A 12562-nucleotide genomic window follows, 5' to 3' on the forward strand; every position below is an offset into this window, starting at 1 on the left:
TTCCTGCCAGTGAGATGGGACATTTGCTTGTTTTTCTTCTTTCAGGGATTACTGTTCTGCACTGATTGTTACCTAATATTTGAAAACCAGTTGTTTCATATTTTCCCAATTTTTCATTTTTAAGGCTGAAGGGCAAATTCTGTTTCTATTATTTTATCAAAGATGGAAGCAGAAATTTTTTTCTCTGGGATTTTGTCCTGCTGATTCCTTGCTATCTTGTCAGTTCTTTGATGCTTTTAAGGATTTAAAAAATATTTCATCCAGCATGTTTAATTTTTTTAAATGGGAAATTTGGTTCAAATAGCCTAAGCTATCATTATTAGAAATGGAAATCCTTATGTTCTCTCCAATTAAAAAATAAAATAGAAAAATACTTTAGGATATCTTCATAATAGTAGAATAGTTGGGTGAGAGGAGGTGGCTAATGCTGTGGTTCCTCTAAATAGTCAAAAGGATAAAATAAGGAATCCAATACATATAATAGGTAGGGCTAGGTAGAATTCCCGGACATGTTCCAGTTTTGCATGTTACGGATGTTAGACGGTAAGTTACTAATAGACCATTAGGTAGGATTCTTATAGCAGAAAATAATGTAATAAATTGAAAGAAGTCAGAGTGGGACAGTTACGAGTTTTTTTGATTCTCACCTAGATATTCTACATTTCCTCATTTCTTTACACCGTCAATTACATCTGGTATCTGTACAAAGAGCTGAGGATGAGACACAACCAGAGTGGACAGAGCACATTTCCATTGGTAAGTTTTATTCAGAGCTAATAGTTAAGAACAGTATGCTAAAACAAATCTATATGTCCTTGATAAACAGTGTAAGCACTCAGCACTGAGTAGGTGAATTCATGGAGGTTAATAAAAGAACAATCATGTTCTCACAGTTTCCATTCTGTTGAAAAGATTTCCTCTTCTCTCTTGCCATCAAAAAAATAAAAAGGTTTTGATTATAGGAAACGTTATTTGCATGCAGTACTATCCTTACTGCCTGGTTCCATCCTTCTTAGCTCCATGCCAATCCATCATTGCCACTAGAGTAAAGAATAAGATCTTGGGGGCGCCTGGGTGGCTCAGTTGGTTAAGCAACTGCCTTCGGCTCAGGTCATGATCCTGGAGTCCCAGGATCGAGTCCCACATCGGGCTCCCTGCTCGGCAGGGAGTCTGCTTCTCCCTCTGACCCTCCTCCCTCTCACTCCCTCTCATGCTGTCTGTCTCTCGTTCTCTCTCTCGCAAATAAATAAAATCTTAAAAAAAAAAAAATTTAAAAAGAATAAGATCTTGGGTAGAGTCAGGGATGGTGCTCAGTTTGCTCACATGGAATTTGGGCTACAGGTATTGGAAAGGGAGAATGTCTGTTTTGCTGTGCTGTATTTATTCAGTATGTGCCGATAACAGATACTGGTTTTCTGAAGGGCAGAGGGGTTCATGTGCGGTAATCAGAAAACAAGACGGATCCAGGGAGTAGTTGTTTTCCCTTCTTTGGTTCAAAGAGAGTTTGGGGCACTGTCTAGTATTACATTTATAAAAGAGAGGAGAACACTAAGTACATCTGGATTTTTTGTGTGTGTATGTGTATTTTACATATCACATAATTTGTTTATTTTAAGTTACAATTCAGTGGTTTTTAAAGGAGACTTACTAGCTTGTAAAATACCATAAATCTGTTCTAGAATATTTTCTTCACCCTAGTCAAATTCTTCATGCCCATTTATTGTTAATTTCCTTCCCACCCCCTGCACTAGGCAACTGCTAATCTAATTTCTGACTCTATAGATTTTCCTTTTCTGGACATTTCATATAGATGGAATCATCCAGTATATAGTCTGTTATGTCTGATTGATTTCATTTAGCATAATGCTTTTGAAGTTTATCCATTATAGCATGTATAATCATTCCTTTTTAGTGCTGAATAGTATTCCATTGTCTAGTACACTCAGTTTCTTATTCCTTTTTTTTTTTAAATTTTATTATGTTATGTTAGTCACCATACAATACATCATTGGTTTTTGATGTGATCCATGATCCATTGTTTTCGTATCAGTTTCTTATTCCTGATTCTTTCAGTGTATCACTAAGTGATCTTCGTAGAAAACATTTTTAGGGGCGCCTGGGTGGCTCAGTCAGTTAAGTGTCTGCCTTCGGCTCAGGTCATGATCCCGGGGTCCTGGGATCAAGTTCTGCATCAGGCTCCCTGCTCAGCAAGGAGTCTGCTTCTCCCTCTGCCCTTTTCCCCTGCTCGTGCTCTATCTTGCTCTCTCTCTCAAATAAATAAAATCATTTAAAAAAAACCATTTTTGGGCGCCTGGGTGGCTCAGTTGGTTAAGCGACTGCCTTCGGCTCAGGTCATGATCCTGGAGTCCCTGGATCAAGTCCCGCATCGGGCTCCCTGCTCAGCAGGGAGTCTGCTTCTCCCTCTGACCCTCCCCCCTCTCATGTGCTCTCTCTCATTCTCTCTCTCTCAAATAAATAAATAAAATCTTTAAAAAAATAAAAATAAATAAATAAATAAATAAATAAATAAATAAATAAATAAAACCATTTTTATGATGTTAGCAATTTTCATTTCTTTGGCTGTCATTATATATTTTAATCTTATGTAAATCTTACTAAATATTCCAGTTTTCTTATTTCTACAGTATCCATTCTGTTATATATATATTTTTTTAAGATTTTATCTTTAAGTAATCTGTGTACCCAACATGGGGCTTAAACCTACAATCCTGAGGTCAAGAGTTGCACGCTCCACTGACTGAGCCAACCAGGCACCCCGTTGTGTTTTTTTTGTTTTTGTTTTGTTTTGTTTTTAAAGATTTTTTTATTTATTCATTTGACAGAGAGAGACACAGCAAGAGAGGGAACACAAGCAGGGGGAGTGGGAGAGGGAGAAGCAGGCTTCCCGCCGAGCAGGGAGCCTGATGCGGGGCTCGATCCCAGGACCCTGGGATCATGACCTGAGCTGAAGGCAGACACTTAATGACTGAGCCACCCAGACGCCCCTTGTGTTTTTTTTGAAGGGGATTTTTTGTTTAAGAGCATGAATGAATGAATGAATTTCCAGAATTGAATCTGGAAAACCTCCCCACATACCTTTCTCTAGAGCCTACAGATCAGTTCTAGACCAAATGAAAGTGGTATATTATCATACACATGATGAAACTCAATAAAAATTTGTTGAATGAATAAATGGTACTATTATCAGTAAGTTTTTTTTAAATCAGAGATTCATTGACAGGAAGGTAAGTACAAGAATTAAACACAAGTTAGCCTGATGGATAGAGGATAGAATAAAAAGAAGGGACACAGGTGGGAGAGGTCACCAAAGACTGATTTTGCTTATTTCCCATTTTGCTTAAAGTCAACAATGGCTGACTTACTTGAAATCATTTACTATTCCTGATCCATAGTTTTTAGGGCAAATCAGTTACCCATCTCTGATTATTGATTAACTGCTCACTTAATGCTTATTGATTTTTAACAATGCCATTCTAGAATATAGTATGATTTCTTACCTCAGAACAGAAAAAAGCTGTTTTCTATTCTATTTTCACTTTAAGGTGTTCTATTCAAAGTCTTTTACCATAAACTTCCAATGGGTAGATAACATTCTTCTGTAAATTATTTTTCAGTGTCTAACACAACTAGGGGTTTTTGGAATGTTCTTTCTTCTAGAGTCTAATAGATGTTATATCCAAAGCACTTATTTGACCCTCCTCCCTTATGCTAATCCTGGCCTATTAAGCTTTCTGCTGGTCATCTTATACATAGACTTCTGCTCCACCCATAAGATCTGAAAAGTCCATACCTTCCTGGATCTAAAAGAGAATAGAACTGAACTATTATTAGAAGATTGAGGAGTACTGTATGATTTCGTATTTACCTTTCTTAAGAGAATTTGTTGTGGTATCCAAGTCTTATATTAAGCTACTTCCCACAGGCTCTCCTTGTGGCTGTTGTTGTTGTACTTTTTAGAATATAGTAATACAGATAAAATTCCCTTGCCTCCAATGCTGAGGAACTATCTATTTGATTGAATTTTGGAGCAAATATTGCTTGACAGAAGCAAGGTGGCTCTTGGGAATTTTTGTTCGTTCAAGTGCTAAATGATGACCTGATATTTATTATATTATGACTGGCAATATTCTAAGACTTTACTCATATTTATTCTTTTCACAGGTTATAGATTATACTTGTCACGTTGGTCAAATAGCCATCATTTTGTCAAGGTAAGGTTTTTGCTTTCCTTTCTAGCAAGGCGTAAACTCTCATTATTCTGTGGTCTAGGTGAGAACAAATACGAGGACAGTGCCCTTCATTTCCATTGAGTCTATCACTCCTAGGTCCTCACAGAGCCTTACTGAGTTGGAAGCAACAAACATATGATCATTGGAACCATATTCCCAGATAGAATAGGCAAGCAGTTACAGATTTGGATTTTTTTTTTTTTTTAAAGATTTAATTTATTTATTTATTTGAGAGAGAGAGAGAGAGCATGAGCAGGGTAAGGGGCAGAAGGAGAAGCAGGCTTCCCGCCGAGCAGGGAGCCCGATGCGGGGCTCGATCCCAGGACCCTGGGATCATGACCTGAGCCGAAAGCAGTCGCTTAACCAACTGAGCCACCCAGGCGCCCCCAGATTTGGATTTTTAACCTTAATTCTGCCATTAACTCTATGTGACCTTCAACAAATATTTCTCTTTAAGTCTTTGGACTTCTAATTCCTTTTTATATCATAAAGAGTTATAACAGATGGCATTCAAGATCTCATCTACCTTTATAACAACGGGTGAGAGTCTTACAACTGTTTACCCCCAGAAGGATCTAGATCTCACCTAATGTAGTGGTCATATCAGAGTTTGTAACTTTTACTTCTGGATCTTTTCCTCTTACAGGGAGCTGGCTATATTTAGCTGGATAAATAATTGGTTATTTAAACGTATGCTTTGAAAAAGCTCCCGGGAAGGGGCTAATGAAAATGAAGTTATTCCTGGTGGTCATAGAAAGTTAGCACCGAACTCCTTGTTAGATTTTTTCCTTTAACTTTGACCCACACCCAAAGACTCTCTGACATTCTTTTAGGGTTCATTAATTTAGGTTTGAAATGCATTCTCCACTCCACTTACCCAGCAATTGGACAAGAAGTATATGTAAGGGTTTTGAACCATTTTTCTTGAAGAAATTATATATTTGTGGAGAGTGGGGGGTGATGGAGTTGGGAGAAGAACAGAGTATTTTGTGAAGGGGAAAGACATAAAAATGTCTGAATATTAGGGTGATAAGTTTTTTTTCCCCCTCACAGCCTGATACCTCTGCTGTTGATGATACCTGTATTCTGTCTGGGCAATGTTAGTGAATGTTTCCATAACTTCAGCCAGAGCCACAGGTAAGCAAGGACCAAGTCTATCATTTCCATTTTCTTTTCTATATAAAGATATGGAAAAGACTTTCTACATACATTCTGGACAAGTTGCTTGTATTTGGAACAAGGTTCTATGGAACCTTGGTAGCATTTATAGAACAAGGTATAGTCAAGGCAAAAAATACTTAAGTAGAAATATAATGTGAAGTGATTGGAAGATAATGTATCTATGAGAAGGAATAAGGTGTTATGGGCAAGGGTTAGCAAAATGGTAAGAAAAATTGCATATTTAATAAATTTTGTTGTGCCAAATGGGTATCTCTCTAGTCTTGTATCTGTAGTAGTGGCCCTGTCCATTGATTCTCTTCCTAGGTGTATTCTGATGTACTCACCACCATCAGTCGTGGCTGAACTGCCTTCTGCCAACACATCAGTCTGTAGCACACTTTATTTTTATGGGATCACCATTTTCCTGACCACCTTTCTCCTCAGCCTCCTCACCATTGTGGTATGGTGCCACCTGCTTTTATGGAAAGAGAGGGGATTGGGAGGGATGGGGCATTATTCCCAGGGACTGGGAAAATGGGATGGAGAGGTATTTCCTAAAGTCCTAGAACTAAGAAAGTAGCCAAGAGATATTGACAGTTTAATTACTACCTCAGTATTTGGACTTCCCAAGATTAAATGATTGGTGGGGAAAGAGTCTATAGTCATTATGTGAGAATTATGCTCACTCTAGGACTAATTAATATATGTTCCTGTGGATCCTCATGGAAGACCAGACCAGAAAACTAGTATATGTCAAGTATGTCCTTTATACAGGATAACACTCCCAGAACATAGGAAATGTGCTTTGATTTAATTTGACAATTTTCCAAATAATGAAGGAATTTTCTTTTCTCAATCCTTTACTAGCTATAAATGTATTTATGCTATGTCTACCTGGGGTTAAAATGCTAAGGGGCTTAGGCATTTACTAAATACTCATTTGACATCGTCAGAATGATGTACAGTTAAAATAATTAGCCATGGAATAATATGTTATTTACACATAACTGCCTAATACAAAATCAGCACACAAGTGAATATGCCTTTTTATCTGCCATGTCTACTTTTCAGTGTCATTTTCTCCTCTCTCCATATGCTGGTTCAAGGATTACAAACTGCCTGCAGAGCAAATTGATCCCACAGATATGTTTTGTTTTGCTAGCGCAGCTGGCACATGTAAACCAAATAAAATTATGGAGAATTTCCTTTAACAATTTAAAAATAGGGCGCCTGGGTGGCTCAGTTGGTTAAGCGACTGCCTTCGGCTCAGGTCATGATCCTGGAGTCCCTGGATCAAGTCCCGCGTCGGGCTCCCTGCTTGGCAGGGAGTCTGCTTCTCCCTCTGACCCTCCCGACCCTCCCCCCTCTCATGCTCTCTCTCTCTCAGTCTCTCTCTCTCAAATAAATAAATAAAATCTTTAAAAAAAAAAAACAACACAACAATTTAAAAATAAGTTATAGAGGGGCGCCTGGGTGGCTCAGTCATTAAGCGTCTGCCTTCAGCTCAGGTCATGATCCCAGGGTCCTGGGATCGAGCCCCGCATCCGGCTCCCTGCTCAGCAGGAAGCCTGCTTCTCCCTCTCCCACTCCCCCTGCTTGTGTTCCCTCTCTTGCTGTCTCTCTCTGTCAAATAAATAAAAATTTTTAAAAAATCTTTAAAAAAACAAAAATAAGTTATAGTGATAGCTTAGCTCAAATCAGCAACTTTGTAAAGAGGGTGAAATGAATAGTTTATATTAAGATGATTTTGATGATCTACATTTAGAACTGATTGACAAGAGAGGCAGGTATCCCAGAGCCTGGCACCCCGGGGATACTTGATTGCTTCTTTATTATTTTGTTTTGTTTTATTTTATTATGTTATGTTAATCACCATACATTACATCATTAGTTTTTGATGTAGTGTTCCATGATTCATTGTTTGCATATAACACTCAGTGCTCCATTCAGTACATGCCCTCTTAATACCCATCAGCAGGTTAACCCATCCTCCCACCCGCCTCCCCTCTAGAACCCTCAGTTTGTTTCTCAGAGTCCATAGTCTCTCATGGTTCGTCTCTCCCTCCGATTTCCCTCCCTTCATTTTTCCCTTCCTGCTATCTTTTTTTTTTTTTTTAACCTATAATGTATTATTTGTCCCAGAGGTACAGGTCTGTGTTTCAACAGTCTTTTTTTTTTTTTTTTTTTAAGATTTTATTTATTTGCGAGAGAGAGAATGAGAGACAGAGAGCATGAGAGGGAGGAGGATCAGAGGGAGAAGCAGACTCCCCGCCGAGCAGGGAGCCCGACGCGGGACTCGATCCCGGGACTCCAGGATCACGACCCAAGCCAAAGGCAGCCGCCCAACCAACTGAGCCACCCAGGCACCCAGTGATTCAACAGTCTTAAACAATTCACAGCGCTCACCATAGCACATACCCTCCCCAATGTCTATCACCCAGCCACCCCATCCCTCCCACCCCCCACCACTCCAGCAACCCTCAGTTTGTTTCCTGAGATTAAGAATTCCTCATATCAGTGAGATTGTATGATTGCTTCTTTAAATAACACAAGCTTCAGTGGGTATTCAGAATCAGAACTGATTCTACTAGACATAAATATTCCCAAATAAGTATAAAAGCTTCCTTTTGATTCCTATGTTTGTGGGGAAAGGAAACTACATGGCTAAACTTAATAAAATAATTGGCTTATTAACTTAGAGAGTGGGTCTGGATTATTAGGGAAAATTTTAGATTTGTCAGATTTGTTACCAAGATTATTACCTAATTTACTTCCCACAGAAAGCACGTTGGAGTTCTGAACTGATTTATATTTGTTTCATTAGCTTAACCTTATATGGATAGCCCCCAGATGGAAGGGGAAAACAGTCTATTTTCCATCTAAGGGCAAGAAGAGACTTCCTAAACCTTTTTTTTTGCTTAGAGTTGAGAATTTAAGCTCAGCCAGGGTGCTGATGTGTTTATTCTAAGGGTATTAAGCACAGACTTCTTTCCTTTTTTTTTTTTTTTTAAAGATTTTATTTATCTATTTGACAGAGAGAGATACAGCAAGAGAGGGAACACAAGCGGGGGAAGTGGGAGAGGGAGAAGCAGGCTTCCCACCGAGCAGGGAGCCCAATGCAGGGCTCAATCCCAGGACCCTGGAATCACGACCTGAGCCGAAGGCAGACGCTTAACGACTGAGCCACCCAGGCGCCCCATGCACAGACTTCTTTCTAATACGATCTCTAGTAAAGTGTTTTAAAAGAAGGTCTGGTTAGATCTTAGCTTTAACTTCCCATACATACTGTGATTAGCCTCAGTTAGGGGGGGAAAAAAAAAGCCTGAGGTTGATGTCAAGTCTATGTATTGAACATACAGGTTTTATTAGACAGGTTTGTCTAATATCTGTCCATTTCCCCTGGCTAAGCAAAAGTTCACTCTGAAGATGATTTTCTTTCAGAAAAAGCCAGTCTTAAATGGTAAAGACAGGAGAATGAGTTTTCCTGCTGTCAGATCCTGAGAGAAGTGATTCCTCTACAACAAGAGGAAGCTAGAGCTGGGAGGTTTTACCAAGCCTCAGGCAAACTACTCACTTATGTACCCATGTTTAGGTCTTACTCATCCAAGCGCAGACTCTGTATAAGAAGTTTGTGAAATCAACTGGCTTCCTGGGGAGTGAACAGTGGGCAGTGATTCACATTGTGGAGCAGCGAGTACGCTTCTACCCAGTGGCCTTCTCTTGCTGCTGGGGCCCAGGTGGGTATCTTAATGGGAAGAGCTGGGTAATGATGAGGACACCTATTGGGGTCTGATCAAGCAAAGTGGGCTCACCAAGAAGGATGACTGAAACTTGTGAAATTCCTGTCCAACCGTAAAATCTATGTTGGTCCCACTTTCTTCTTTTTATTCCTATGTTTTAGAAATTAAGGTAATTAGACATGAGATGCAGCCTAAGAGAGGAAACATCCTGATAGAGCTCAGAGATATTAACACCTGCCCTTTCTACTACAGAAAGTATAGTGAGGATCAGATTGGATAATGCTTATGAAAGAGCTTGGTAAATTCTGAAACACTAAGAAGTGTAATTTATCTCCCATAGTGTGTCTTACCATCATTGCTATACTAATAACCTGCAAAGTTTAGTCAGTGAGGAATAGAAGTTGGAGACTGGAGGCCCAGTGGTTTATGTAACTGGTTAATCTCACTCCTAGTCTTCATTATGCTTATACCTTTATCTCTCATGGTGTGTAGGCATGTATACTGGGGAATTTTTTTTTAGGATTTTATTTATTTATCAGAGAGAGAGAGCAGGAGCAGGGGGAGTGGCAGGCAGAGGGAAAAGCAGGCTCCCCGCTGAGCAGGGAGCCCGATGCGGGACTCGATCCCCGGATGCTGGGATCATGATCTGAGCTGAAGGCAGACGCTTAACCAACTGAGCCACCCAGGCGTCCCTATATTGGGGAATTTTATGCTCAGACAGGTAGGGCTGGCAAGAAGATTTATACTTTGTGTTTTCACAGCTGTCATTCTGATGATCATGAAGTTGACTAAGCCACAGGACATGAAACTTCACATGGTCCTCTGTGTTCTCCAGGTAACACCTTCAGCATCTGTTTTTATACCCTCTTATCCTGTTCTCTTACACTGACATTACTCAGTAAGCACAGTTTTTTCCCTTAGCATGTTTATTTCTATGTTGCAAAGAAAAAAGGTATTATTTATATTCAGTTATGAAGAATGTGAAGTTTTCCTCACAGATGAGGTAGATACTTTTGTGAAAGTGCTGCCATGCATTCCAGAGCATATGTATCTCTAGTTAACTTCATTTTATTGGTGTGTTTTTAAGGGGTGGGTAGCAAAAAAACAAGATCGACCAGATAATGTTTTTATGAAACACTGATAGTGACATAATTCTCTCCCACCCAGAGTGAATTGAATGGGATAAATTAGCTATTCTAGGTAAATGGGGAGAGAGGAATACAGAAATAGAACAATTCTCTTTTTTCCTCTTTAATCAGACTTATGAAGCCTTTTCTGAGTTATCTGACTATACTGATAGGGCATTTTTCTCAAGCCTGACCTGGGAAATGGAAGTAATAAGGAAGGGCATTGAAATGAGTTCATTTTCCTTATGTATATGCCAAGAAGTATGACCAACTTTCAGTCATCCATAACAAGGTACAGTGTAAAGAGTGAGTTCAGAAAGAACTAGAAAGGGAAGAAATCAGAGAGGGACACAAACCATGAGAGACTCAGGACTCCAGTAAACAAACTGAGGGTTACAGAGGGTAGGGGGTGGGGGGATGGAGTAACCGGGTGATAGGTATTAAGGGCACGTGTTGTGATGAGAACTGGGTGTTATATGCAACTAATGAATCGTTGAACACTATATCAGAAACTAATGATGTACTATATGTTGGCTAATTGAACATAATAAAAAAAAAAAGAGCTAGAAAAATATAAAAACCTGACACCAGATCTTGCTGTTTGAGATAAAACAAATATAACAATGAGTATAAATAAGGGGAATGGGGACGATTCCCTGGATCTCTGAAAACCTGAAGGATGGGTTCCATCACTTCATCTCCTCCAGGCTCTAACAGCGTCATCCCAGGGTCTGCTCAACTGTGGAGTATATAGCTGGACACAATACAAGTTCTACCAACTAAAGCAACAGGCTCGGCGTGATGCAGACACCCAAACACCATTATTATGTTCACAGAAGAGATTCTATAGCAGGGGCCTAGATACAGTGGAGTCTACCCTTGGTTTTGCTACCAGCCCTCCACCATTCTTTGAAACTGTAATACTGGAACATCCAGGAACCAGAACTATTCCACACTAATGGATTGAGAAGAGTGTTGGGAAACATCTCAAGTCTTTTCCAACCATGCCTTAAACTATGGAAGTGAAAGAGGATGTAGTGCTGTGGTTAGTAGGTTTTCTTGTTGAATTGGGCAGGATCTCTGTTATTCTCAGATTCACTAGTAGTTCTTCAAGTCTTTGTTCAGAGAGGTGAAGCCACTTTCCTTCTAAGAGATAGACTCCTATACCTCAGTGAATACTAGATTTGTTTAAATCTCTTCTAGATAAGTTCCAGGTTATTATTTATATGTGCCATTTCCAGGCTCTCTACTCCATGGTCGTGGGGGAAGTAGGGTGGCATGCAGCAGCTTGCTCAGATTTTGCTAGTATTGTTATTCTCTCTGCGGTTGGACAAAGAAAGTCCTGGGTTTCTGTTCTTTGAAGAGTTTTTGAAACTTAAAAGAAGCAAGGACAGTAACTATCAAAAAACTGACGGTGGGATCCTCAGGCATATCCTACTCTCTTATTTGTTCAGTGCTGTTCTAAGTCTTAACAGTAGGAACCATCTGCTCTAGGAAATTAAGGCCAATCTTATGGAGTTAGAGGGGATAATAAGATTTAAGAGAAATCAGGATTAAAAGAAATTTTAGGTATCAAAAACTCTCAACTCCCATTTATAAGCAAAAGTCCAAAAGTAGGTTTCATAGTGCCTGGACATAGAATTAGGTTGAACCATATGAACTTACCATTTTTGTAGGTGAAAATGGCATATCATCAATTTTACATGGTTTAACCTAATGGTAAGTGTTTAATGTATGTTTATAGAATAAATGAATGAATAAGTGAATGAATGGCTAGAAAGAACCTTTTGGTAAAGAAGAGATTCCCAGACTGCAGAGCCTCATTCACTAGTACGAATGTCTAATCCATTTCTTTTTCCCCCTCCCCTTTCCCTCCTCCTCCTCCTCTTCTTCTTCTAAAAGATTTGATTTATTTATTTGAGAGAGAGTGCAAGCAGGGGGTGGAGCAGAGGGAGAGGGACAAGCAGACTCTATGCTGAGCATAGAGCCCGACACAGGGCTCAATCCCAGGACGCTGATGATATTATGACCTGAGCTGAAACCAAGAGTCGGACACTTAACTGACTGAGCCACCCAGGCACCTCTTCTTTAATCACACAACAAGTGATGTTTGGTCTCTTTAGTTAAGTTATGAACAAAGTCAATCTGAGGCCAGGGCATTAGATACTATAATGCCAAAACAAAGAGGAAAAGCCAAATGGACAAAGTGGCTGGAATGACAATCAACTAAAACACCTGGAACTAGTAATGAGATGCTTCTCACCTGATATACTCCCTTGGTCTG

General features: G+C 39.5%; 1 protein-coding gene across 1 annotated transcript in view; it reads left to right on the forward strand.

The window, feature by feature from the left end:
• Positions 1-11237, forward strand: part of TMEM116 (transmembrane protein 116) — a 56570-nt gene extending 45333 nt beyond the window's left edge. Inside the window, exons 4-10 of the mRNA XM_021698563.1 lie at positions 652-756; positions 4183-4232; positions 5304-5387; positions 5736-5871; positions 9004-9148; positions 9913-9986; positions 10986-11237. Coding sequence (XP_021554238.1) covers positions 652-756; positions 4183-4232; positions 5304-5387; positions 5736-5871; positions 9004-9148; positions 9913-9986; positions 10986-11237 — 846 coding nt within the window. The remainder of the gene's footprint in view (positions 1-651; positions 757-4182; positions 4233-5303; positions 5388-5735; positions 5872-9003; positions 9149-9912; positions 9987-10985) is intronic.
• Positions 11238-12562: the final 1325 nt, after the last annotated feature.

This window comes from Neomonachus schauinslandi, chromosome 14 (assembly GCF_002201575.2).
Source record: "Neomonachus schauinslandi chromosome 14, ASM220157v2, whole genome shotgun sequence".
NCBI lineage: Eukaryota > Metazoa > Chordata > Mammalia > Carnivora > Phocidae > Neomonachus > Neomonachus schauinslandi.